Source organism: Leiobunum rupestre, chromosome 1 (assembly GCF_980474605.1).
Source record: "Leiobunum rupestre chromosome 1, qqLeiRupe1.1.hap1, whole genome shotgun sequence".
NCBI classification, from domain to species: Eukaryota; Metazoa; Arthropoda; class Arachnida; order Opiliones; family Sclerosomatidae; genus Leiobunum; species Leiobunum rupestre.
This window is the reverse complement of record NC_143384.1, coordinates 55343902-55371592: the sequence shown is the minus strand read 5'-3', so window position 1 is coordinate 55371592 and position 27691 is coordinate 55343902. Positions and strand designations below refer to the sequence as shown.

Genomic DNA, 27691 nt, shown 5'->3' with positions numbered 1-27691 from the left:
CTCACGTTGTTGTTTGTTAAGTTATCATAGTGACGTCAAAAAAAAACGTCAGCCACATCGAGACGAAAATCTGCCGCAATAAGAATTCCAAGTAGAGGTAAGGATTCCAGTTAAATTATATACTCTTCTACGTGAGTTAGACGCAGCTACTTCAGTTTGAGGAATGAGACGGCAGACGACAATTTTCAAGCTCTCTGGCGCTCTTTTAACTCATCGTAGGAAAATAAGGGAAAAACAGGCATACTTTTCAACTCACCCCTTCAACTCCTTAAAATTATAGCATAACCTTTTCAAACACCCTGTATATGACTTGTTGAGGTATGTATATTTTGTGCTTCACATGAAAATTAAAACAGTTCTAAATAAAACCAATTTATTAATTTTTGGTAAACTTTATGGTAAATTAGAAAAACTTTAAATAGTATGTCTATAAAACGCAGCCACGGCTGTGTCTTCGTGTTGACATTTAATTAGAACGTCTCTAAATTTGTCTAGTAATGTCCAGAGTTGGGATCTTCTGACGTTTTCTTTGTACATAATTTCTTCGAGATGACTTTGTCCTTTAAAATACTTTGTTAACCTGAAATAAATAAAAAAAACTTTAATACCTATTTCTCGTTAAGCTGAAATTACCAAAATAAAAACCATTATTTTGCAAGTATGATTTTTTTTAATGCTTCTTCGGGTACATTCAATGTAATTAATTATGACCTCCCAATTATCCAGGAGTAATTGCAGTACAGTGGTACTCATCTAATTTATACGAATATGTTGTTGCTACCTCAATAGGTGCTTATATAAAACATCAAGGAAATCGACAAGTAATTTTTCCGAGAGCCAGGACCTGCAAGTTAGTTTATATAGTACTTGTTGAAATAATGGCAATTTTTCACATGTAAAGAGAACGTCGTGTTTCTTTCTGCTAAGCCTTAATATGTCAAAAAAGCTATCTGTTTAAAAGGAAACACTTGTTAGATACCATACGGATGAAAAGTTTCCATTGTTTCAACAAAGCACTATATAAACAGTAACTTGCAGGTCCTGGCTCTCGGGAATATTACTTGGCGATTTCTTTGAAGATGTTTTATTACCACTGATATACAAAACCTTAATTCAGAGACTTAAGCTGAATGTTTTTTAAACCTACTTATGTGGTTGACTCCAAACAGATTACACAGTTTATTTAGGGATATAAATACCCTTGGTGAATAAAAAATGGGCCTTCATACAAATATCTGGACGAAAACTAGTTATCGGTGCGCCTGGGATATCATATCCAATAGAGTAATTTCACCTCGTACCTTTGGCTATGGCCGCCATTGTTTGAGGGTTTGTTATCTATGCGAAAAAGCTTGGATGGCGTCGTGTCACGTGAGGCAGAATTAACTGAATATCACCGGAGGCCTGTTGGAATTTATTTTACCATCTTTTGGGAGCTTGATCGTAGCAACGTAGGCATGTGTCGTAGCTAAGCCTTGCCTTGAAACGTACGCCATGACATTAATTTGACGTCACAGATCATGTGACAAAACGGCCCAGGATCCTGCGAAATAATCACGTGACCGCCATAGACGTCTTAATGTCATGGCTGGCCTATAGTATAAGCGTTACCATGGCAACGAACACAAGCCAGACCCACGAGCCAGCTACGAATGTCAAATAAAATTAAATAAATAAAAGGCAGTGGCTGTTACATGTGTTCTTAAGAATATTAGAAACCTTTGCTTGTAGCTTTTCTACTTTTTTAAGATCAGACACTTTTTAAGATAACCTCTAATATTTTATAGATAACTTCAAGAGGCTCGAAAAAAATTGGGTTGCTTTTCACTGAAGAATTGGTAAACCATTGAAATTTAGCTAAACATTTTTAATAGACTAGTAGCACTCCATAGCAAACGCTTACTTAGTTTATCCACCATAAATAACTTTAGTCCATTAAAGAGTGAGAAGGCCTAATGTTGTGCCTTGAGTATTAACCCAGCTGATAATTATTGTTATTATTAAACTTCGTTCCATTACCATAAATTTTAAAGGCCTATGAAATTAACTGATATCATAAAATACCATTTAATTTTTCAAATAATCCAGTGGTTAATTATTTTATATAAAATTTATTCCCCCTCCCCCCAGAAAAATTGCACTCCCAAAAGCTCAATTTGGTATGCCCTTAATCCTTTAAGTCAAGTCTCAAATTAAAAAATTTGTAAGTAACAAAGTGCATAAAAATTTAGAATTTTAACCAAATTGGTTTTTGTTTATAGTAGCAGTGCAAAGTTACAAAAAAGTGTCTAACATTTCCCCATGTATGATAAGTATTTGAAACATTTTTGTGCTCTCTTTATGGAATATAGATCATTTGGTGAAAACTATTACTTTTTCTAAGCTTTGACTTTAAATAACTCTATTTCGAAAAATATTAACAGTGAAATTACAAACTTTTTGTGAATGTACCTGAAAATGTGCTTAACAACACTGAATATGGAATCCACCCAAGTTTGATTTTTTTTAATTAAATATTAACTTGTGTTTGAGAAGTGGTCTGACTCATTACATTGTCCTACTAAACAATGTCCATTATGTTACTTAAAAACATTCGCATAGTGAAATTTTAGGACTTAATCTTACCTAGAGAACAATCTTAAATCTTCTACATTCCGCGCTGCGGGGATTTTCATAATGCATTCCTTTTCGTGCGGCGTTAGGTGTGACAGAATATTTAAATTATCTTGGGGAGAGTTCCTTTCCAATATGGGCTCACGTGTATCAATCAGACCCAATGTTTGATCGACAATCATTTGAATGTTCCCTCCTGGACCTCCTATAAATTCCTCACTTGAAACTGCAATAAAAGAAATGAGTTTATCTTTACCAGCTGTAAAAGGAATATAGCCGTATCAGAGAATGCCATGCTTCTATCATTACTCACTCGTGGCGCAACAGTTTATAATGTAATAGAAAATTCCAACTCTCACTCCTGCTGCAAGGTGTATAGAAATATAAATTGAGAGATAAGCACTCGAAGCATGGTTTTCGATTCAATTCTAGACTGTCGCGCCACGAGTTGTAGCCAACATTGTTAGTGGCAGCCATGTTCTTTAGTAGGCCCAGTGGCGAGACCCCTTATCTTAGTAGGCATAGCTCCCAAGGACACCAGTGGTGTGGGGGTTAGATTAAAAGGAGCAGTCAGAGAGAGATCAATGGAAGAGGGCAAAGAGGTAGTGGTTCGTAGCAGTGGGCAGTTAATAGGGGGTGGTTAGCTCCCAGCCAAGTTAGTTAGTAATAGTATTTCCCTTCATGCTGGCCAACTAAGGCTCTGCTTCTTCCTTAAGCCAAGGTGTAAGGTATCGGGCTGAGGGCTGAGTGGTACCTGACTAGCCTTCCACCCGGACAGAGGACTAAGGGGGGGGGGGGGGGGGGGCAACCTTTTACTCATCTCTTTTCGGCCTGATTACCGACAGTCGGCCGACCGTTGCAATAAAGGTCTCTTTGTAGACGGTAAAAATTACAATTGGCCGACTGTTCAAATAACTGTCGGTGGTATACTGGCCCTAAATGGGTTAGAGTGTGCAACAACTGGTGGCTTTACTGGGGAGTCGGGGAGATGTTAGCTCTGATCAAATGGTCCTATCTCCACCTCCGACTTCGGTCAGGTTTGGGCTGGATACTGAACTTCGGTTCACGCTAACGGAGAGGGTCCAGGCAAGCTGGCCACCTCGGCGGATTGGGTAGCCTGCTGTGGGGCGGCGGGCCTCCATATGCGGGCACGGCGGTCCTGTTTCCCGGCCTTTTGGGGCCCACCGGGATCTCCGGTGCCAGCTGTGCCGGGTTACTTGGGCTGCTGTGTGCTCGTCGTTCCCCTTTAGGAGCTCTCTCCAAAGGGCTTGGCTCCTTACCTACGTAGGTAGGGTGTAGGCTGGAGTTGCTAGAGCATCCATTCTAAATCCCACTGCAGTGTGCGAAGTGGGGATTGGTCCACCCATTGATGCGTCTTCTGCTCGGTTGAGTGGCTTGCGTCAAAGGTGAGACCATCAGTCGTAGGGTTCTGCTACCCATGCTGGATTTGTCACCTGTCCGGGCTAGGTGGACGCTGGCGTAGGGCACTATGATGATAGGCCTCCGGTGGTATGGTCTTTGTTACTAGGTACACCGGGCTATAAATTTTGACACACTGTCGGTGGTATACTTGTTTCGGGCCTGATTACCGACAGTCGGCCAACCGTTGCATTAAAGGTCTCTTTGTGGACGGTAAAATGACAATTGGCCGACTGTTCAAATAACTGTCGGCGGGATACTTGTTTAGGGCCTGATTACCATCCTGATTATGAATCCAAAACGGGGTCGGGTGGGTATCCGAAACGGGGTCGGGTATGAATCCGAAACGGGGTCGGGTGGGTATCCGAAACGGGGTCGGGTATGAATCCGAAACGGGGTCGGGTATGAATCCGAAACGGGGTCGGGTATGAATCCGAAACGGGGTCGGGTATGAATCCGAAACGGGGTCGGGTATGAATCCGAAACGGGGTCGGGTGGGTATCCGAAACGGGGTCGGGTATGAATCCGAAACGGGGTCGGGTGGGTATCCGAAACGGGGTCGGGTGGGTATCCGAAACGGGGTCGGGTATGAATCCGAAACGGGGTCGGGTATGAATCCGAAACGGGGTCGGGTATGAATCCGAAACGGGGTCGGGCATGTATCCGAAACGGGGTCGGCTAAGGATCCTAATCGGGGTCGGGTATGGTTCCGAAATGGGGTCGGGTGTGTAACCAAAACGGGGTCGGTTATGAATCCGAAATGGAGTCGGGTATCATTGCAATATTGAGTCGTAATACCTACCCATTGTTAGTCGGAAAGTAATTTCTTTGCGGTAAAAATAGTTTCCCCGACTGTAATTCGGGCGGACATAGTACCAGTCAAAAGAGTAGTTTCCCGACTGTATTTTGGCCACGAAATAGTCGCAGTCAGACAGTCGGCCCAACCGAAAATCGGCGCCGTCGGGCAGGCGACAATTGCTACTGGGGATGGCCATTGTAAAAGATGGTTTTCCGAACAACCTTATCACAGAGGAGGAAATGGGCACCGTCCAGCGTGGGATTCTGGAGAGAGTTGATGGAACACCTTCTGGTGAACCTCTTCCTCTCATCAGGAATTTCCACTTGGTCGGAGGTGCCATTACCTACCTCTGTGGGGATACTCCAACTGGGGAGTGGTTAAGGAAGGCCTTTGACCAAAATGACTGTGTTTTGGAGGGCACGAAGCTTTTAGTAATAAAGCCTAGTGAATTACTGAAACCGGTCAAGGTCGCCTTCAGGACTAAGGATGTCTGGACGAAAAATTCAGAAGTCCTTCTTAAGAGGTTGTACCTTTACAATAACCAGTTCAATACGAGCCGTTGGAAAGTAGTCACCTCTATCTGTGACAAGAACTTCATCCGATGGATTTTCCAGATGGATAAAGAGTCTGGCACAGCTTTAAAGGAGGCAGCATTTTCTGCCTACACAGGGGTGATAGGGGTCCTTAAAAATCCTAACACACCAGCGCAGTCTGAAGCGGTGGCAGAGGATATTTCCGACATTACAGTGGTGGAGAGCACCTCCACCGGTAAAAAACGGTGAAGGTGCGAGTGGTCTGGCTGGCGAGGGGGGTAGGGTTAGTCCTGTACCCACCCCCTTAGCCGGCGAGCAACCCAACACCGGCAACTGTGGTTAGGTATGAAGGTGATACAGATTAATCTGCATCACTGTAAGGCAGCCTCGGCAGTCCTATGTCGTAGGTTTTTCATGGAGGGAATAGACGTGGCCCTCATACAAGAGCCTTGGATCCATAATGGAAGATTCCTGGGTCTCAAAAATGCAGGTACAGTATACTATTAGAAAATTAATTTAATGGGTAAATTAAATATGGTAAAAATATTGTTTGTTATAACTATACCGCATTGTGTAGACGAAATCGATCACGCGCGTGCGTGTAATAAATAAAAATTGTGATGACGATACGTAAAAAGAGAATAACGCGATGTAGAAGTTTGTTTTGTATTTGGAAACGTCACGCGCGCATGTTTAGAAAAAGTTATCTTATAATAAAAAAGCTTAAAAACATTTCTTTATTGTGAAGTCATCGTTGCTTTCATTAACGGCTCCCAATTAGGCCTAGTTATTCCAATTCCTGATACCATTGTCGCCCACTCTGTGGTAAGCCATATAGAGACATCTTGAGTTTTAAGCAGAGTATCTCAGGATCTCCCGATTCAAAACCAGGTATCTGATTCATATAGACTACCCTGTCGAGTGCTCCATATAAATACGCGTTCTTCACGTCGAGGTGAGCGTGAACCCATCCCTGATGAATTACGAACACAGCTATGAAGAACCGGATCAAACTGAAGTTCACTACAGGAGCAAATGAATCATCGTAATCTCGCCCTGGGACTTGATTGAACCCCTGGGCTACCAAACGTGCTTTATACCGTTGTATTTTATAGTCATTGTCTCTCTTCAGCGCATATACCCAGCGACATCCGACGATTTTAGCCTGGTCTGGTTTGATTACAGTTTCCGCAACGTCTCGATCCAGTAACGTTTTGACTTCTTCAGACATTGCTTTTTGCCATAGCTCTTTTTCTTTTGATGATATTGCTTCATCGTAAGTGTTCGGTATAATCACTTCCGCGCAATGTGCTCCGAAGGACTCATCTATCGTCTGAGGGTTACCCGCCAATAACGACTCCAGTTTCTTCTTAGAAAAATCGAATAAAGTGATATCGTGTGATAGATTCTTCGCCCTCAGGTAATTCGTAACTTCATTTTTGGAGCGTAGACGCTTGCCTTCTGGATTGCAATAGTAAATATCGATCATACCAGCTGTTGCTCCGGCTTGTCTTGTTGTTACTTTCAGGCTCCAACCCTCCGGCAGTCCTTTTGGAGACTTTTCTGGTCCATGTAGTTGACCACTAGCCCCTTCCGACGCCGATGATTTCTCCTCGCTCTCTTCAGCAGTAGGGGTATTGACATCCTCGGCTGGTAATGGTAGATTATGGTCCGCTCTTATCGAGCCATCGCCAAGTTCTTCTAGCATCTCTATTGGCCAATTGAGTTTTTCATCTGAAGTGATTACTTCCAAATTGTTCATGCCCGAGAGATTTTCATCGAACGTAACGTGTTTAGTCTCCATTACTCGTTTGTCTCTAGGAAACTATACTCGATATCCTTTTGTGTGAAAGGGTACCCGACTAACACGCCCAACTTGGTTCGCTGTTGTAACTTGTTTTTCCTTTTTGGTATGTGGACAAATGCTAAGCTACCAAGCCTCCTCAAATGTCTTGCGCTTGGTTTGCGATTCCACCAACATTCTAACGGAGTCCTCTCCCCCAATCTGCTATGTTTGAGTCGATTCTTGATGTACGCAGCTGCCGTTACGATCTCTGCCCAAAGTGTTGTTGGCAGTTCTGCATCCTTCAGTATAGCTCGTACCATATCCATGAGCGTGCGGTTAATCCTTTTGGCAACGCCATTCATTTGAGGCGAGTATACGTTAGTTCTTTCATGCCTAATGCCCTCTTGACAACAATACCTCTCGACATAATTGGCACAAAATTCCATGCCATTATCGGTACGGATGGTTTTAATTGATTTACCCATTTGCTTTTCAACTCTTGTCCGAAACTCAATGATATAGTCTAATACCTCACTCTTCTTGGACAAGACATAAATCTTCGTATAACGACTATAATCGTCGATTAATGATAAATAATACCTTGCTCCACTCAATGATTCAACAGAACATGGTCCCCAGACATCGGCATGTATTAGTTCTAGGACTTCACGACTTCGAATACCTTCAATACTCTTGTGTGGCTGTTTGACGCTTTTACCTGTCCTACATGGGATACAGGTCGTCAGCTCCCCCGGTAGTGAGCGAATGCCATCTAACATACTATGCGTGACCATATACTTTAAATCCGCTTGATTAACATGACCTAATCGCTTATGCCAAAGGTCTATATTGGAGAGTGATAAGGCACATGCCGCTTGATTTACATCTAAAGGACCATCAATTAAGGCTTGTGTTGTTAATACATAACAATTATCTTATAACTTCGCTTCAAAGGCAACATCACCCCAAGAAAAGTAGCCAGTCAGTTTAGACTTTTCAAAAACCCCTTTCCAGCCGGCAGTGTCCATACAACGACCTGATATAAGATTTTTCCTCATACTAGGGGTGTATATTATATTTTTCAAATTGATGTAGTTACTCCCATCGTTATATTTGACTTCGAGCCATATGGACCCTCTCCCTTCGGCTCTTGTTACACCTTCCCCGACTGAAACCTGAGATTCTTCACAAGGAATGTATTCGTAGAACCAATCCCGCCTATTACAGAAATGGTGTGTTGCACCGGTGTCCCCGATCCATTCCTGTTTGTTATCATTTGTGGAACTGAAGGCGGAAGCAAACATCCCTTTCCCTGTTCCTAACCTTCTTGGCTTCTTTACCCGGTTTCTCCTTGGGTTTCTGTTTACATTCGGAAGCGTAATGGCCGTACTTGTTGCAATTTTAACAATTCCCTTTTAGGCCCTTTTTCTCTTCTTTATTTTTCTTGCCTTTACCCTTTGTGGGACTTTTCGGTTTTGCTAATAGGGCATCAAATCAAATCAAATAATTTTATTTTAAATTTGTTACATATTTGATCGACTACTAAACTGATTCTAATCGTTAGCTATGCGCCTCCCATATTCTGCCAAGATCGCCTTCTTTATTTTTTCCGGTACAAAATCAGTATCCTTATATTGATATATTTGCAACACCAGAGAACTATAATCTTCATGTAACGACCCTATCAGTTGATATGATACCTCATCATCATCTATCGCCTTGCCTGCGTTCAACAGCTGATTCTTAATATCATAAACGCGACCTATGAATGCGGCCATACACTCTCCAGGTTCGTAAGTCGTTGCATAGAATTCTTTTCTGAGCATGGCTATTCTAGCCCTCGACTTTGGTTCAATGCCTTCCAGATATCCACTACAGTCTGGCATTCTTCAATTAAACTTCGAAGATCCTCCGAAATACTTAGGGCTACCATAGCATAGGCTTTTTCTTGTCTAGTTTCATATTTGTCTCTTTCTTCCTGCGACACTGTAGAGGCAGGAGCTGCTTCCGTTCCCAACACTATCTTCAATAGCCTATTATGTTCACTAACATTTGTATTTCCCACTTCCATGTTTTGTAATTGATTGAATTCAGCTTACTGATTTGCATTAACGGTGACGAACCACCTTCCGCCATTTTGTTTTTGCCGATAAACACGTAACCGCTATTCGGGCCTTGGCGGCTCCCGTTCCACGCCGATATATGTTCTTTTCTTGTCTTTTAAATTAAATCATTCCGAACCACGCTCTGCTACCATTGATAATGTGGTGAATCGAATGAAAACATACTCAATAAAGTTCATGGTTAATTTAATCAAACTTGGTTACGTTATTATACATTATTTACAAGTGAACATTACTAAGCGCATACTACAAAAGCAGCTGAGGGAGTGATGTGAGGGGGAGGGTCGGGTTGCCAGATCTACAGCGCTGCCAGATCATTTCATAGCAAAACCAACTACCTGTACATTACACAGACTATATACATACACTAGTATGTCTCATCCTTTAGCGATATATCTATAAGGTAACGCTCTTTTAATCTATTATTAAGGTAAAGTTAACCCAACAACAACTAGATTGTGGAGATGTGTATATATTTTGCAGAATTTTTGTTGTAGTTTTTAATATACTGTTCCGGTGTTCCCTAAAGATAATTTAAAAAAAAAGTCCAAAAACAGTTGCACCCGACGTGTCGACTGCCAATAACTACAATAATTTAAAGAGAAAACTAGGGCTGCAACTAGCCTTCCCACGTGCTGTGACGTCACGATTGCGTTTATCAACAATATTGTTAATAGTGGTTCGTAGGATAAATTAACATACCAATTAAAATATCATTGATTTAATTTAGCATAATTAGTATTGATTAATCCATTACAAAAGTATAAAGTTATCACTGCCAAAGCTAGAGGACTACTGACCCACTATGTCTACTTCAGTGTTGCCAACTTTTTCTGACTATTTACAAAGACTACCTAATTAGGCCTACTCTGTATACATACACCATATACTATACTTGTACCTCTACATGGGTCAAAAGCTTAGCTCCTAGCGCCATCTAACGGCTATTGACAACACTATAAATAGTTCATTATGTCATTATGTCAAAGTTAGCTTTCAACAAATATAACCGGCTCTTCGAGCCGCTTATTTCGTTGACTCTCCGTTTGCAAACGTGACGTCAATCCTGGAAGTGAAAAAAGTCGTACAGTAGCGAATGCGCATTCAACGGTCCAACCGTTTGCTGTTACTGAACGGGGCCCAGAGTGAACGCATCAAACCAACCATCACTTCAAAAAGTACAATGTGCGTCATACTCAAAGACTTTTGCAGAAAATAGGACGATACTATCCTACCCTAAAAATGGTAAAATGAATACTGGCGCAACGAACACTGGCTGCCTGCGCCAGATTTTTTTATTAGTATAGACGTTTAGAAAACGATAATATATTTTTTTCGAAAAAATAAACCCCGACTATTTAAAAAACCCTGACTTGAATATATCCCACCCCTACCCGGTCAGGGACGGGGACGAAAACCTGGGGATCCCAGCATATGGTTCATATGGGGACCCCGACCCTTATCCTGGGTTCTTTAGTTGCGGGGAGTTTTAGAAACTGCGTTTAAGATAATGTGGCTCCAGGGAAATCAACCCTAGAAATTAAGTAAAACTAAATTCCAAAGTTTAAAATATTTTGTCTAAAAGACGGCATCCAAATTACGCGTTCCACTTTTAAGGACCCTCATGGCATTTCACAAAAACAGATTCATGTTGCAGTGGGGTAGTTAAGATCCGGATAAAAAGAATGCTAACTTAAATGAATAATAATCATAGTGAAAAAATCATATCAACATTTTTGTCTTTACATTTGAAGAAAAGGTATAGCAACATTAAAAACACTTTCGAAATTAAAAAATTACACTTGTAATTGGCTTTGACAAATTAAATACTAATAATGTAAACATGATTATTAAAAAGCATTTCTTGGGAGGTAATATTTTTTTAGATTTCAGTTGTAAATGAAAATTAGGCAGAGTTGATCAATATCAACCTACATACTCTGATTATTAAGGAGTGATCTATATTTGGCTGATCAATACCAAAAAAATAACCCTAAATATTAAATATCCGGCTGAAGGAATTGCTAATAATTGTATTAATTTGATTTTGGTGAGCAAAATGTTAGTAAGAAAAACATTTAAAATTATCTTTATTAAATATCAGCTAAACTCTTTTTCAAATTAATTTAATTAAAATTAATGGCAAAAATTGAATGACAGATAATTTCTTTGAAAACATCAAAAGCAAGATTATTCACCAACATTCTGTTGACAAAACTGCTACGTACTTTATTGTATGCTTTCTACTAAAATCTGCTACTACATTATAATTCCAGGCAATTATTAGGAACTAATGTTCCTCTAAATTCATAGAGGTTATATTTTCTCTAAAAGAAGGCAGTAAATTTTTTAACCATATGACAATACAAAGGAATGATGTCCTTAAGCATCTAAGTGAAAAATTTACAAGGAATAAAGTTAGAAACCTACCAGAGCTCCCAAATTCTGACTGATTAGAAGTTAGCGTTTCTTCATTTCTTCCATGTTCTGGTGATAGCGATGAGCCAGTACTTCCAAAGAGAGAAGACGGTTCGGCTGTTGAGACCAAGTACACATACGTATGCAATTGAACTAAAAGACGATGTTGTAGCATCCAAACAACCATCTTTATCTGTTTAACCTAAATAATATAATGTTCCATTTATTTAAGGCAAACCATTTCCAAAATTCCGAATTTTTTTGTTATGAAAAATGTGTAATTTGATTTTTTTCAATCATTTTTAATGGGGGGGGGGGAATGAACAAAAACCTTAGTTTTCCAGGCAATAAAAATTTATTAATGCCGGGAGTATCTATAAAATTGATGCTGATTAGGAGTAAAAACCACTGTTGCACAGCAAAAATGTCATGTGACATCATCATCACCTTCAACAGAGATTTTTAGTCATATTTACTCAGAACATTACAAGAGGGGGTACCTAAGATCATGTAAAACTAAAAAATGATGCTACAATAAACAGGCAGAAAATGTGTGAGAGCTTAAGAATTTAATTACGGCATACCTGTTCCTGAGGTAAATGAACAGGACAGTGAGGTCTTGAAAGTTGACTTAGTGAAGTGGGTAGAGAAAACTCTGATATTACCCCAAGAAGATTCATGCCTGGAAATTTCTCTGAAAACATCTCAACTAATGGAGAATTTCTGAAAGTAAAACAAGTACCATATGAAGTATTATGAAAATCTAAACTATGGTGTAATACTAAAGGAGTTTTCTCCAAGTTCATGCAGCAAGTTATTTAGCAAATCTTTTTTCAACTAAACATCTTTCTCTCAGCTTGGAGGACCGTCTAAATTTATCTATTGGTGAAAGAAATTGTAGAACCTACAGAATTTTCACCCTAAAAACCAAGTGGCAAAACCACAAAATTCGTTTATCTACCATCTAAAGAGCAAGTACTAATTTCAAGCAAATGAGGACAATTGACAATTGATAAATCTACCTTGAGGCAAACAGGGGCATACCAAAGGGGTGTCGGATGGGGGGGGGGGTGAGCCATTGATTTCTCAACGCTATCTCAGATTTTTCAGAGTCTTGCGTTTGGAGAGGTGCTGGTGAAAGGTTTTCCAGTCAAAATTTCAAGGGGGGGGGGGGTTCTGGCGTAGGTTCTTATGGAAAGTCTAAGTAAGGACTCTCTTTCATTTTGCCAACTCTTCAATCTTCTACATTCCACCAAACTGAATTCATTGGAAATGCGGGTTCATGAGTTGAATTTTATGGAATTTTGCTTGACTCATACATATACATATACTAATTGTGCCTTCCCTGTTTTGACAAGTCATAAAGTATGCTTACACTGAAGTTGATGCAATGTGCGATATGTAGTAGACATTAGTTTCACAAAGTGGATATATCACTGTAGCTTTAGCCCAGTAAATCAAATGACCAGCTAATTGAAACACCTAAGAGAAAAAATATAAAATAATTATTAGTCAATAATTGTTAACTTAACTAATTATCAATATCGATTTCAGGTTAAAATGACAATAACGATAATTTAACCTACATGGCAAATCAACTCTTCTACTCATTTTTCCTGATTTTAAACCAATTATTAACTGATTTTCCCTGATACCTTTCAAGCAACTTTTTTATTGGTAATTTAGATGCATATTGATTAATCAGTAATTTAAGATATCAGTAATCAATTTCATAAGTTTCAATAAAATCACTTGTAAAATACCCCTTTTGGTACATACTTTTTTTAGATTAAACTTAATTGGGATTTCTTGTTATGTAATATACTTACTTGAGTTAAAGTTAGGTCAGCATCAGCTGAAAGAGTTTGCAAACTTTTCAAAGGACTCGCTACTTGAACTAGTCGTATCAAAGCCGGAGAAGCATCTTGAGGTAGACAGTCTATAAGCTCATTGACATTGACTAGTAAAAGTAGGCCATGATAAGGTCTATAATTATAGCAAACAAGTATGATGTATGTGGTCAAAAGATTTAAAAGGGTTTTTCAGTACCTTAAAGCTTGAAGGCAGCCTTGAATAGCATCTGGCTGTTAAACAGAATGAACAATTGCTTTATTAAAATTTTAACAGTCAATATGAGTCACCACTGAATAGTTGAGGCAGCGGGCTTTTAAGAAAAAGAATACATTTTGGAAGAGTAAGGACAATGAGAGTAAAGGGGTGGAGACTGCTGATAGAATAGAAAGGAAATTAACATATCTGTTCACAATGGGAGCCATGTTGTGAGTAATATTAATAAATTTTCAATAGGAACATTAAATACGTGTCTCCCTTTTTCGTAATACTATTAACCATTAAATTTCGTCTGTTACATTTTGGTGGCCCAATGGGGGAAATTATTTCTTATTAATAAGGTGTTACAAAAAATGCACATAGAAATTTAAATTTATTATATTCTAGGAAGGGGCTAATATAATATAATATAATTTCCTTATGTAACTTCCTTCAATGCCACCTACAGAGTCATTTACCCAAAGAATATAAAGCCCCAGGAATGGAAGGATTGATATTATTGGCCGCGTGTTTTGGTTGCGTTAGAAACTTCCGGCCAAGTGAATCAGAGTAACCGGAAATGGTTAACGCAACCCCCCCTTAATGTTACATTGGATTCTACCTGTGGGTGGAGATTCTGCTGAATTTTATTTGTTAAGTACTAAAATAGGTTTTAAAAAATAAAAACTTCTATATGATTATTAGCTTAAAGTGTTGGTTGCACGAAATTTTAGCTATGGCTAATTAATGATTCATTAGAAAGAGCAAACATTTTATAGCAAGTACAAAAAATTTAATCAAAATTGGTTAAGTGGTCTTTGAGTTATTATAAACAGAAGTCGAAATGGTGGAAATCGAGTTTTTCGGCGAATTTCCAGCCTTCTAAAATTCTTCTCGGCACCCATGACGTCAGAAAATGCGAAGCGTATTATTGGCTAATTGTCTGTAATACATTACTTTACATCTGGGACTAAAAGCAGTTTGATTTAACACCCAGGAAAAAGTCCTACGCAGTAGAAATTGAAAAAGGCATACACAAGCCTACGTAGTACAAAAACGATATGAAACTGAAGGTTCCTTGTAAATTCTTCTTGAAACGTCGGGTCGCGCGCGCGCGCGCCCGTTTTAAAAAAATATTTTTTATTTCGATAATAAGCCTAATATTATGATTAAAAACCTCTGGTTTGAAAACTTCTACAAGTAAACAGAATCCGTCCACTTTAGTTCCTTCTATTTTAGGAATAAAACTAAGCTTTGATTTGCCCCAAATTGCTCGTGCTACGGAGGAGAGGAATTCGCCAAAAATTTCAGGATTTTGGGGAGCGAAAAAGGTCAGTTTCGGACTCAAAGTTAATACACTTAGGCTTGGAAATTTGTTTCAACCATGACATTTTTGGAAAGAGAACGTCCTGGGCTTCAAAACAAGCCCGCAGTCATTCGTTTTTATTACTTTCGATTTTCCGTGCATCCAACACTTTAAATTTAATAAATTCATTATACATATATATATAGATTAAGTCTTTAAAAATTAAAACATATTTGTTTTAAGTAAAATTATGATACTAAATTAATCAATAAAAATCCAATTAAATAAAAAATATCTATTTGATTTTTTTTTAAATCAAAAAATTGCCAACCCTGAGTCGCTGCTCCTAGTTTTTTAAGAGATGAAAATGACAAATTTCATCTATAATACCAAAGCCACCCTTATGCGAGTAGCAATAAGAAATATAACGTTTTTAGTACATTGTTCACATAGTAAATAACAATATAAATATTTTCATAAATATTGGTAAATAATTATGAAAAAAAAACAATGTGGAAAATAGTCACAAATTGAAGATTTCAATATTATTTACATTACAAAAATGAAGTCTTGTCACACTAAATGAAAGATAAAATGTCATTTAATATTGTAAATAATTGGTTAATTTATTTGTTAGATAAAATTAGCGAATAAGTAAATTAGTCCATTATGAAAAGGGATAATAAAGCTAAACCCTAAACAAAATGAAGAAATTTAAAAACTTACTAATAGCTTTTAAAATTTCTTCATTTTGTTTAGGGTTTAGCTTTATTATCCCTTAAAAACTTACTACTGGCTTCCCTTCCATAAACTGCAACCTTGTACCTCTTCGTGGTGGAAGGGAGTAACAGGTGGAGGGGAAACCCTTCATGCTGGCCAACTAAGGCTCTGCTTCTTCCTTAAGCTAAGTTTTGAGGTATCGTGCTGAGGGCTGGGTGGTACCGGGAAAGCGTAAATACGGTATCGTGAACGATCCCCTCGGGGCACCAGGCAACACCCCGTTGTATTTTAGCCTTCCGCCCGGACAGAGGATTAAGGGCGGTGACTTTTTACTTTCCTCTTTTCTCGTGGGACCAAAATGGAAACACAAAAAAACAAACAAAAAAACCAAAAACCGGGCAAGGGTGCGAAAGAACCCGGCCTTAAGCAAGGGGAGGGTTCGAAAGGACCCAACCCAAAGCAAGGGGAGGGTTCGAAAGGACCCAACCCAAAGCAAGGGGCGGGCTCATCTTCGGATGTTACCCCCCCTGTTTCTAACCTGGAGGGGGGACTTTCCCCTACAAGAACCCGGCCTAGCCTTCAAGGGTCTGCCTCTTGCAAGACCCAGTCGGTGAAGCAAGGGTTCAAGGGGGAGAAACCCCTCAGTAAAACTCAAAAGCGAATCCACGCCGCAGGGAAAGATTGATGCAGGAGGAGGTCTCTGGTAAGGACGACCCCCCGCCATCACTTTCAAAACGTTCCAGGGAAAATGACTCCCCCGATTCCCAGTCTCAGGTTTCCAAAAAGGTGAAGTCTCACGACCAAACCTAGAGCGAAACCTTAAGCTCCACAAAGATGGCCATCGTTAAAGAAGGCTATCCTGTGAAAACCATCTCCGCAGAGGAAATGGGCACCATCCAGCGTGAGGTCCTGAAGCGGATAGATGGGTCACCTTCGGGAGACCCTCTACCTCGTTTTGGGAACTTTCAGCTGGTTGGGGGCGCCATTCACTACCTCTGTAAGGATGCGTTTACAGCGGATTGGTTGGTGGGAGGATTTAACCAGAAGGAATTGGTCTCCGGGGGGTCACGGCTTTCAGTAATGAAGGCCGTCGACCTACCGAAACCTTTCAAGGTAGCCTTCCGCACCAAGGACGTCTACACCAAGGATGGCAATGTCCTCCTTCGTAGACTCAGGACCTACAAAAACGCGCTAAATACGCAATGTTGGAAGGTCGTAAATAAAGCCAATGAGCCGACTGCCATCCGCTGGATCTTCCAGGTGGATGGTAAGTCGGTTATGGCTATCTAGGAGGAAGGACACCGAGCCTTAACGGGTCTGGACAGTGGTATCTTTAAGATACTTCATGAACCTGACCCGACAGCTCCGGTGGATCCTGTAAAGGAGGGTGGTTAAGTCGAGCCCTCTGCCTTGGAGATCTCAAGGATGGAAGATGAGGCTCTGGCTGGCGGGGACTCCGGAGAGGACATTCCAATGGAAGATAATCTCGTGGAGGAGCTAAAGGCCTTTGCTTTGTCGGACACCGACGAGATCAAAGAGGTTGTACCACTGGTGGGTGCAACAGGGGGGCAGGCTAGGGATGTAAGTCAGACCTGTGGGTGTGTTAGGGTTTCCACAAACACAACCACCAGTGTGTCTGAATAGACATCTAAGGCCTGCAACCGAGCTCACCTTAAACCAAGATGAGTGTAAAGGTGCCGCAAATTAATTTGCACCACTGCAAGGCAGCCACTGCAGTTCTCTGCAGGAGGTTCGCAAAGGAGAGCTTCGACGTCGCTCTCATAAAGGAGCCATGGACTGCCAATGGAAAGATACTTGGTCTCCAAAATGCAGGTAATATATTCTATGATTATAACTCTGCTACACCGAGGGCTTGTGCACTGACACGCAAGGGCATTCATGCCCTTCCGCTCTCAGTGCACATCTCCAGGGATATTGCCACGGTAAAGCTCATCACGGAAGGTGGGGAGGTTACTATGGCATCGGCATACCTACCATACGACGATGCTCTCCCCCCTCCCTCGCAGGGGGTGACCAGATTGGTCAGCTACTGTGAGGGTTCGGTAAGGAGGCTAGTCATCGGTTGCGATGCTAATGCGCACCACGAAATCTGGGGCAGCTCAGACTCGTAGGCTCTTTAATAGGGCAAAGAAGGGGGGTGATTGGGATGCCTATAAACGCACCCTCACCACCTACCACAAGTCTATCCGCGATGCCAAGAAGGCTTCATGGAGAGACTTCTGTGAGAACATAGCGGATGTTCCCAGTACGGCCAAATTAATGAAAATTTTGGCATACGATAATACTAAGCATCTTGACACCATTAAGTTGAAAGATGGTAGTTTTTCCACGTCCGGTAAGGACACTCTGACACATATGTTAGATGTACACTTTCCGGACTCTAAGCTCACTAGCAATGTTAACACTGACAATCGCCCTTTGAGGATCAATCGAACCAAAAGGGAAGATTGGGCAGTGGCGAATAAGGTTGCCACGCATTCCAGACTTATATGGGCTGTAAAGTCATTTAAATCCTATAAGTCCCCGGGACCGGATGGGATTTTTCCTATCCTCTTACAGGAGGGCATTGATATTCTATGCCCTATGCTGCTGAGAATCTACAGGGCTTGTATTGCTCTAGGGCATTTACCTAGCACCTGGAAGCTTTCTCAAGCGATCTTCATACCTAAGCCTGGTAAATCTGATTACCTGGAAGCTAAGGCATTTAGGCCAATTAGTCTTACCTCTTTTCTCCTAAAAATTCTGGAGAAAATGGTGGACAACTACATTAGGGAGGAGGTTCTTTGCAACTCTCCTCTGTCGATTGCGCAGCATGCTTACCAGAAGGGCAGGTCTACTGAGACCGCCCTGCATGGTATCAGCAGCTGCCTGGAAAAAGCAATTGAGCACAAGGAAATTGCAGTTTTTCTTGATATTGAGGGAGCCTTTGATAAGGTCTCCAGCGCAGTTATACTTAAAGCTGCGAAAAGGTTTGGTATCAATGACACATTGTGCCTTTGGATCAAATCTATGTTAACTGACCGAAAAGTGGTATCCTCCTTGCTGGGTGACTCCCTTATGGTCTCCACCAGTCGTGGTTGCCCACAGGGGGGCGTTCTTTCTCCCCTTCTGTGGTGCCTGGTGGTGGATGAACTCGTTCGGAGGTTGAACAGGGGAGGATGCCGCTGTTTCGGTTACGCCGATGATATTGCTATCATCATTACTGGGAAATTCCCGGCAACAGTGAAGGACGTAATGAGGAGGGCCCTAGCATCAGTTGAGAGCTGGTGCAGGGAGGTCAACCTCATGGTTAATCCTAATAAAACTGTTTTGGTTCCTTTTACTCGTAGAAGGATAAAAGGTATGTTTGAGGGTATTTCCTTATTTGGAAAGGACCTAGTGGAGAGCACCGAGGTGAAGTACCTCGGGGTCATCCTGGATAGCAAACTAACATGGAAACCACACCTTGACTACATAGTCAAGAGGGCCAAAATGTTATTTTGGAGAACTAGAAGTGCAGTTAGCAAGACCTGGGGCTTAAGCCCCAGGACTGTGTACTGTAGCTGCGATTACTATGCAGCCCAGAGGTTTGAGCATTTGGGTATGCATCGGTTGGAGACGTATGACGTCTCTAATATCACGGCCGTGCAGATTTTAAGCTTTATGTCAGCAATAGGACTTATTTAAGTCAACCAGTTTGGGGATGCACAATGGACCTTAGGTCGAAGTGTTTGGCTTGCCACCCCACTCAATAATAATAATCATCAGACCTATCCTGTCTTATGCAGCTGTGGTCTGGTGGCCAAGGGTTACTTTAAGGACTGTGCAGTTTGATCTGCGCACTCTGCAAAGGCTGGCTTGTGTCGGCATTACAGGAGCCATGAGAACAGCCCCAAGCGCTTCTCTGGAAATACTCCTGAATATGCTTCCTCTCCACCTTTTTATTGAGGAAGCTGCCCTTTTAGGTCCCTATAGGCTTAACCAAAATGGCTGGTGGAAGGCTAATAATTGGGAGCATAGCCACACCAAGCTCTTCCGAGATATGTCCAATCAGATGCCGATTTTAACAATGGGCTCTGATCTGATGGTTACTAAACTCCACTTTAGTAAACCTTTTGAGGTCAACTTCCCTAGCCGTGCGGAGTGGAGTCACTTGACCCTCGGTACCAGAGGAGAGATCGTCTGGTTCACTGATGGGTCTAAGACACACTATGGCACTGGTGCGGGGATGTATTGCCTTACTAATAATTTTGGCTTTTATGAAAGTCTAGGGATACACACTAGTGTATTCCAGGCTGAAATTTTTGCCATTTGCTCCTGTGTTGCTCACTGTTTACATCAGGGGTATCATGGGAAGGTTATCCAGATTTATTCAGATAGCCAGGCTGCTCTTAGAGCTCTCAGCCAGTATAGTATTCTTTCTAAACTGGTTTTTAGCTGCTTAGATCTCCTCTGCACTCTTGGGTTGCACAATAAAGTTCAACTTTGTTAGGTACCTGGGCATAAGGGGCATCTTGGGAACGAAAGGGCCGACACCTTGGCCAAGGAAGGTGCGAGGGCTGGGTTCATTGGTCCAGAACCTGCTCTCCCCATCTCCCGAGGACTTGTACGCGGCTTAATCTCCAAGTTTATGTCGGATCGTCAACTCAGACAATGGTCTGAAATTGAGGGTCAAAGGCAGGCCAAAGAGTTCACTCTTGGCCCTTCTAGGGAGAGAGCTAGAGAATTACTCTCGCTCTCTAGGTCCAGTATTAGGATTGTTACTGGCCTACTAACAGGTCACTGCCATCTTAACAGACATTTAACGCTTATTGGGGTCAGTGATGACCCGGTTTGCAGATCTTGTCTAGCTGAGGAGGAAACTGCCTCACATGTACTCTGTAGCTGCGATTACTATGCAGCCCAGAGGTTTGAGCATTTGGGTATGCATCGGTTGGAGACGTATGACAGATTTTAAGCTTTATGTCGGCAATAGGACTTATTTAAGTCAACCAGTTTGGGGATGCACAATGGACCTTAGGTCGAAGTGTTTGGCTTGCCACCCCACTCAATAATAATAATAATAATAATTACTAAAAGCTTGTACCGAGAGGTCTTCGAGCAAACAAAAAGATGCGAAACTTGGACCAAATAGGTCTTAGAGTGAAAAACTAAATTAAATTAATTAATTTAATTTAGTTTTTCACTCGAAGACCTAGCTTTATTATCCCTTTTCATAATGGACTAATCTACTTATTCGCTAATTTATTATTTAACATTATCTCCTGTAATAACCGAAATTTGCATTTTATACCATTATTTACTATATGAATTATCACCTGGCAGAGTGGTTAGCTCTTTCCCCTAGCAGCAAGATGAGCCGAGTTAAATTCCAGCTTATGGCACTGGGTGAAAACTCGGAACTACTCCGGTGTAGAGTTTTCAAGTTCTAGCCACACAGGTTAGAGGGAGCAGTTATCTTGTGTGGCATTAATGGCTTTCCACCACCCTCCTACACAATTTAAAGGGTTCCATCAGCCTTGAAGGGGATAAACTTGCGCCCCCTCCCCCCCAGCCAGTCCGGATTTTGATTTCAAATACCGCCACTAGAGGGCGCACGTCACTCTAAACGAATGTACGATGACCGCGTAGTATTCCTCCGCGAGTTCGCCAGTTTGTTTTAAAATTTTCGGTTTTAACAATGTCAAGCAATGGAATTAATGGTAATAATAAAATACATGATAAACAAAAAGAAAATCAATCACTAAGAGAATTCGTTGAACAAGAACAACTTTCCATATTAATTCTAATTAAATTCCAATAAAAGCAAACTAGGCCAAGGTGGCACAAACTCCTTCCGTTGTGACCGATATCGAAATCGGAATTTCCGCGAAATGACCACGTGTTTTGTAAAGTTTTGTATTACCAAATATTTGTCTCCTTCTGCATTAAAAGAGTAGTGCTATTTCACACCCCCTATGTCATCCCCTTACGAGGCTGATGGAACCTTTTAAACTAGCCACCTGGGATAAAGGCATTAAAAGTTTCTAGATGTCTTGCGCCTTGGATATTAACTTAGCTGATTATTACTATTACTATTATTATTATTATAATTAAAACTGTACATCACCAAAATTTCCAGTTTTGACACAAGGTAATATACTTAAATTTTTTAATTTTTGGGAAACGAATTATAAAATAAATTATTAAAAAAAAATATTACCCCAATGGAAAAGTTGTTGCTATGTATTCTGTGCACTTTGTGTGGAAGACAAAAACTAACTTCTATCCATTTCTGTATTTCCAGATGTACCACTCCAGAGTTAGTTAAACTATTGAACAAAAATTTAAGGGCATCGCCCATTTGTCAATAAGGGTTTTTTTTGATAGTATAATAGAAGGCCTTTTAGGAAAAAATATGGGTAGATGGTCTTTTCCGCGCGCCCTATTGTTATTTTTAATTTGCCTTTACCGCACGCTAGTCGGTGGTCTTTTCCGCTCACATTGTTCGATTTTAAAAAATTACTTTTCCGCGCGCATTATTCGGACCATTGTTTTTACCGCGCCGTTAAAAAATGCCTTTTCCGCGCGCATTTTTCAAACTTTGGATTTTGAATTTTTTATATGACTATATATATAAAGTTAATTATAAAATCATGTCAGATGTAAGCCACGTTACGAAATGGAATTTGGAACTCCGAATGGAATTTTAACCAAAATCCTCAAGAATTCATTAAATGGTAAAAGCCATGCCTCTTAAAAATAATGCTTTGAATTACCAATGGTTGAATTTGTGTATTAAACATTACCTAAAATTAATGTCGTATAAATTAGGTGATTCGTTTTAATTCTTTATTGTTAGGACATCTAGGGTGCATGAATAAGAATGCAGATACTTTAGCAGACGATAGTGAGCTAAAGGTGATATGCAGTGCCATCTGGTGCCAAATGGAAAACAGCTCATTTTGGAACTCATCAGATTATTCTCTTGGTACTGAAGGTAGCTGGTAGATAGATAGAAATATGCTCCCCAGTGATTTGATTAACTAATTATAGTAACATGTATATACTGTAAATAATAATAGCCTATTTTATTAAATTAATAAACCTTGACGATTTAACAGCACCTTGGGCGTTTTTATTGTTATGTGTTTAACATTTATATCAGGATGTAACGGATTCAGTCACCAGATAGCGACTGAGCCGTTATCAAATCTTGCGCCCTATTATTATTTTTAGTTTCGCCGCCAGGGCGACTCACGACGCTTGGTGGCCAATATAAAGGCGACTTCACCAAGTGCCGTGCCCTGGCTGGTTAGTTTTTGTCCAACTCGACAGACTGTTCGTTTCCATTTGTTATCCCCAAAAGAGAAAGAGGGAGTATAGAAAGAGACAATGTCTAATGAAGGTCTAAATTTTATTGTAAGTTGTTAATTAATTTCCTAAGAGGGAACAATAAATCTTGTTCTTATTTATTATTACCGTGTCTTGATTTCTTATTATTAAGCCTTGCCTCTAATGTTCCCCATATTGTAACCGTAACCGACTTAACGTGATTCATCTTAAATAAGATACGTTAATTCGAACTGGGAACGGTTACAAGAATAAAACACTTTTTCGCTTATCATAAAATGTCTTGCATTTTGAGCGAGCGGTAAAGACCCAAACACGGAGCGGTAAAGACTCAGTTATATTATTTCCGCACGGTATCGACCCACAATCAAAAATATGGACATGCACTGTACACGTATCAGTTTATTCTACCCTAGATCCAAAGTTACTATTTTGAACATAACCAAAAGCGTTGACCCACTTCCTGCCAGAGCCTAGAAGAAATTAGTCCCATAGTTACTAAATACAGTGGTTAATGGTTCCCAATTTTTCTGATATCTTGTATTGAAAGTGGGTAGTAGCTTAAGTACAAAAACGTCAATCAGAATCTAGGGTATGTAGTCTTTATGATCTTTGATAGAGCAAATAGGTGAAAATAGTTGGCACTAGGCAAGAGTGAATTATCTGACATCAAATTTTTTTTGGCTAAGACCCAAAAGAAATTACGAACTATTTGGAGAATATTTAGTTCAACTGTTTGTTTGTTTTACAATTTGTGAGAAGACAAGCTTGTAGCATCGATTAATGTAAAAGTTACACTATTAGTTTTAATATAACTTTTCAAAGTAAATTAAATTTATGAAATGAAAATCTTCAAAGGGATAAACTATGGTAACCAACCTTTAACCTACACAAAATCACAATGAAAAAAGAAGTGGGTCTTCCATAAATAAAATCTGGTTACAAATGTTACAAAATTGTGTCTTATTCTTGAAATGCAAATAGTGGAAAATTTACCATTTCTCCCAATAAACCTTAAGGTCAGCGAGTATACTCCTCATCTTAAAAGTCAATTAAATCTACGGGGTATATCATTTGTTGAATATCACTTATGTTTGCCAACGCGAATGAAGAAAGTAAAACACATGAGGGTGATGTCTAACGAAAGATGCACTCTGTTTTTCCTTCAACCCATCTCATGTCAAAGAAATCTAGACGATTATCCCCGCAGATTGTCTCAACATACTTATTATCCTTAAGTTTAAGAAAATTACTAACTCTTCAAAGGCTGTTTGAAGATCTCTCGCAAGCTGACTTCGACATAAAATCACTTGATAAGGCGATTTGGCTTCAGCTTAAAAATATTATTAGGATATTTAATAAAAAACTATTATATTTTTTATTTTTAAAGGTAGGTAATATTAACCTTCAGGAAGAGAAGACACTTCATCATGAGTTCCCATCATTAATCTAGCTTGCATTGAAAGGTACGCGCAACGTTTTTCTTCATGTTGTAGCGCAATAGCCAGTCGGTAAGTAAAATCATGATAACACCTGACTACATCGTAATTTGCATTAGCCTATATAATAAATTTAACACAAATATTAAATGGCATAAAACTTAAAAACTACTTAATGTAAATATGTCACTATATATATTGTAAAAATTTCCCTCCCACCATGATGGCGCCAGGTTAAAAGTACGCGTACCAGTCTATAATTATCTTTCATAAGTGTGTCAGTTACCAATATCCGTGTAAAGTGATAAACAATCGATGTCATACCAAAAAAGATAAGCATTAAACAAGAAAAATAAACAACTTCAAAAAAAAATCGTCAACCCCTAGTTGAGTAGGTCTTATATATCCAAAAATGTGATCATACTTCAGAAATGCCCCCACTCCCCCATATCACTCAATGGGACGCCCATGACCAGTGCTTATGGCTTAAACGCTGCCAGTTTTGAAATCCTGGTGACGCCATTGATGATGTCAGAAATGTTACTTGGTCATAAACAATACCTTTAAAGCAAACACAATATTAAACATGAAAATTGATGACGTTTCTCTTTTTGAAGCAGGAAAAAGCTGAGTTGGGTGACCCACGAAACGAACATCGTTAACTTTCAGTTCAAATTTTTGTCCACACAAGTCGGGTTTCACAGCAAATAGATTTGACAACACTTTATCATGAAATCTGGGGAAAATGTTTTACTTCATTACCTTACTGCTGTCAATAGTTATTCCAAAGGAAAAGTAATTTCTTTCCACCAAAGTGACAAAGTTACCAAAGATGCATAAGTGCCTACACTTTCAAATGCCAAATATTTTCTGAATGATGGTAACTTGACAGAGATCAGAGAAAACTAGTGCAAGATAGACAAAGGACGCACTATGTTTTGTTCTTTCCTCTTTTATATTATGAAGTATCATAGCTAGATTACAAAAATGTTTCCATTAATAGGTTAGAATAGGGACTTGGCAACATGATGTTGATAATGCTTTTTCAATTTAAAAATTATCCCATTCATACTTTTGGTAATTTTGTACATTTTGATTTCAGTTATTTTAGCAACTAAACTTATCAAACGAAAGAAATGAGCTAACGTAGTTTACCCACAAAGTTTGTTGTCCTTGATTTCAGTTCCAGATTGAGGTCTAATGACAAAGAAAACATTTTGTGAGTAATCCTGGAACATTCTGTTATTTTTTCTATTGTAATACCTTGGAGAATTAAGAGGATCTTCAGAAATGCAGAGTGCATAAAGGGATCTTTGCTTCTCTGAAAAACCAACAATAAGCTTAAAAATTCAAATTGCCTTCGGTTTTAGGCATACAGTTCGTGAAGTTTGTCTTTTTGAGTTAAATTTAAGAAATACTAATATTTTTATGCATATTTGCCCAATACTTAACCTAAGAAAAAAGTAACTTTTAAAAGAATAATTTTCTAAAAGCAATTAATGCAATTAGTTATTTTACGTATTTAAATTGTTATGTCCAAACTTTTAAAATGTTACTTATTTTTTTCTCGTTTCTTACCTAATACTAAATTTTTTATTTATTTTTCTTTTGTTATCTTATTAAAAAATATATATAATTTGATAAAGCAAGACAGCTATAAGTCGCATGTTAACTTGGCCCTCTAACCAAATACGTACAAAATGTTAAAAATAAAACTTTTCTGAACTTTGAAGGATTAAACACAATCACTGATCTCAGGTTAATTGGAGTGCTGTCGGGTTCAAGAACGCCAAACAATTGGTAAATTTTTCTCTATACAGACATCCATGTCATGAGTTTTTTTCATACGGTGCAACATCACAGCAGTAGTTTAAATAGTTGCCTCTAATTAGGGTACCTAAAATTAGTCATAGGTCGACATCACTAATGTTATTTTGATGATGTTGATGGCAGAAGTTACTGAACCCAAGTTATCAGACAGCAATAGCAATAATGTGAGTGGAATTTGTCCTATTCATATCCCATAGAAGGAGAGGGAAAAACAGCAAGCCTCTATCTCAAATTTTCAGTATAGAGAGGCTTGTGATTTTAGATACCATTTCAAGACAAAAGTGGTTGATGACAAGCAATCAGGCTGGAACTTTACCCTCCCTTTAAGCATCAGTGAAAATGTGGCTTAAAATTTGAACCCATGCAATAACTTAAGTTCATTTAAATTTTAGTAACTGATTGTAAAACAATATTGGTGACCTCTCCCTCTAGCGATGCATTGAAGACTATAGTGAAATAACAGAAGGAAATTAACCACAGCCTCATTCTTGCTTGTCAAGCTGGGTCATCTAGCATTGCAACTTAGAGGACATAATACCTAGCAAAATTGTTAGCCTCACAATTGTTTAAATAACAAAATGGTTTCTAATAAAGGTTAGCCTCACAATTGTTAAATTAACAAAATGGTTTCTAATAAATATTAATAACTTCCACCATGTTATTTGAACGTTATAATTATTTATATATATTACAGAAACGACATATGACACATTGCACCAAATATAACTGGAAGAGCTATTATTATAATGGCCAATCTTAGGAAATGGTTAACCCCTCAGAATTTACCCACTGCTATTGTTAAGCCTTCGTTTGTCAAAACATACTTTTACAATTTGCATCGCTTTTTTCTTCAGTCAGAAATGGATAGCGAAAAAGAAGCCTATCACCTTTACTACCAGATTTCACTAAAAAAACTGCAAGTGGATTCGTATTATCTACTGGTTTAGAATTTTTAGACATTTAGCTAAATATTTTAAAGGCTATGGTCACAAAATTCCTTTCCCGCAAATATGAACAGGATTAACTAGCAGACCTAAGCTTACTAATTTTTAGCAGACAATTTTACGACAATAAGTGCTGAACACAGTAACTTTTATATTTGAAACATATTGCCTAAAATCTAAGAATTTCAATTAAAGAAATTATTATTATAATTATTATTTATTAAAAATGATTAATAAAATTATTTTCTGAAGACAAATTTTCACTTAAAAAAACATAAATTAAATATTTTTAAATTATTTAGCTAGTCTAACTGTGTATAGCTTTCAGCAGGAGTTCGGCTTTATACAAAAATTACAATCTATTTAAAAGAATTTTGATG

At 39.2% G+C, this 27691-nt stretch overlaps 1 protein-coding gene across 1 annotated transcript; it reads right to left on the bottom strand.

Annotated features, from left to right (window-relative positions):
- Nucleotides 1-392: 392 nt before the first annotated feature.
- Nucleotides 393-27343, bottom strand: Nprl3 (GATOR complex protein Nprl3). The gene is made up of 14 exons (XM_090180455.1): nucleotides 27192-27343; nucleotides 25801-25858; nucleotides 25693-25734; nucleotides 25099-25273; nucleotides 24504-24657; nucleotides 24356-24431; nucleotides 21969-22077; nucleotides 13741-13775; nucleotides 13521-13677; nucleotides 13067-13173; nucleotides 12276-12414; nucleotides 11704-11893; nucleotides 2626-2839; nucleotides 393-580 (listed from the first exon to the last, which is right to left on the bottom strand). The coding sequence occupies exons 1-14, from the start codon at nucleotides 27325-27327 to the stop codon at nucleotides 415-417; spliced, it is 1758 nt and encodes a 585-aa protein (XP_090036581.1). The 5' UTR covers nucleotides 27328-27343; the 3' UTR covers nucleotides 393-414.
- Between the last annotated feature and the right edge of the window lie 348 nt (nucleotides 27344-27691).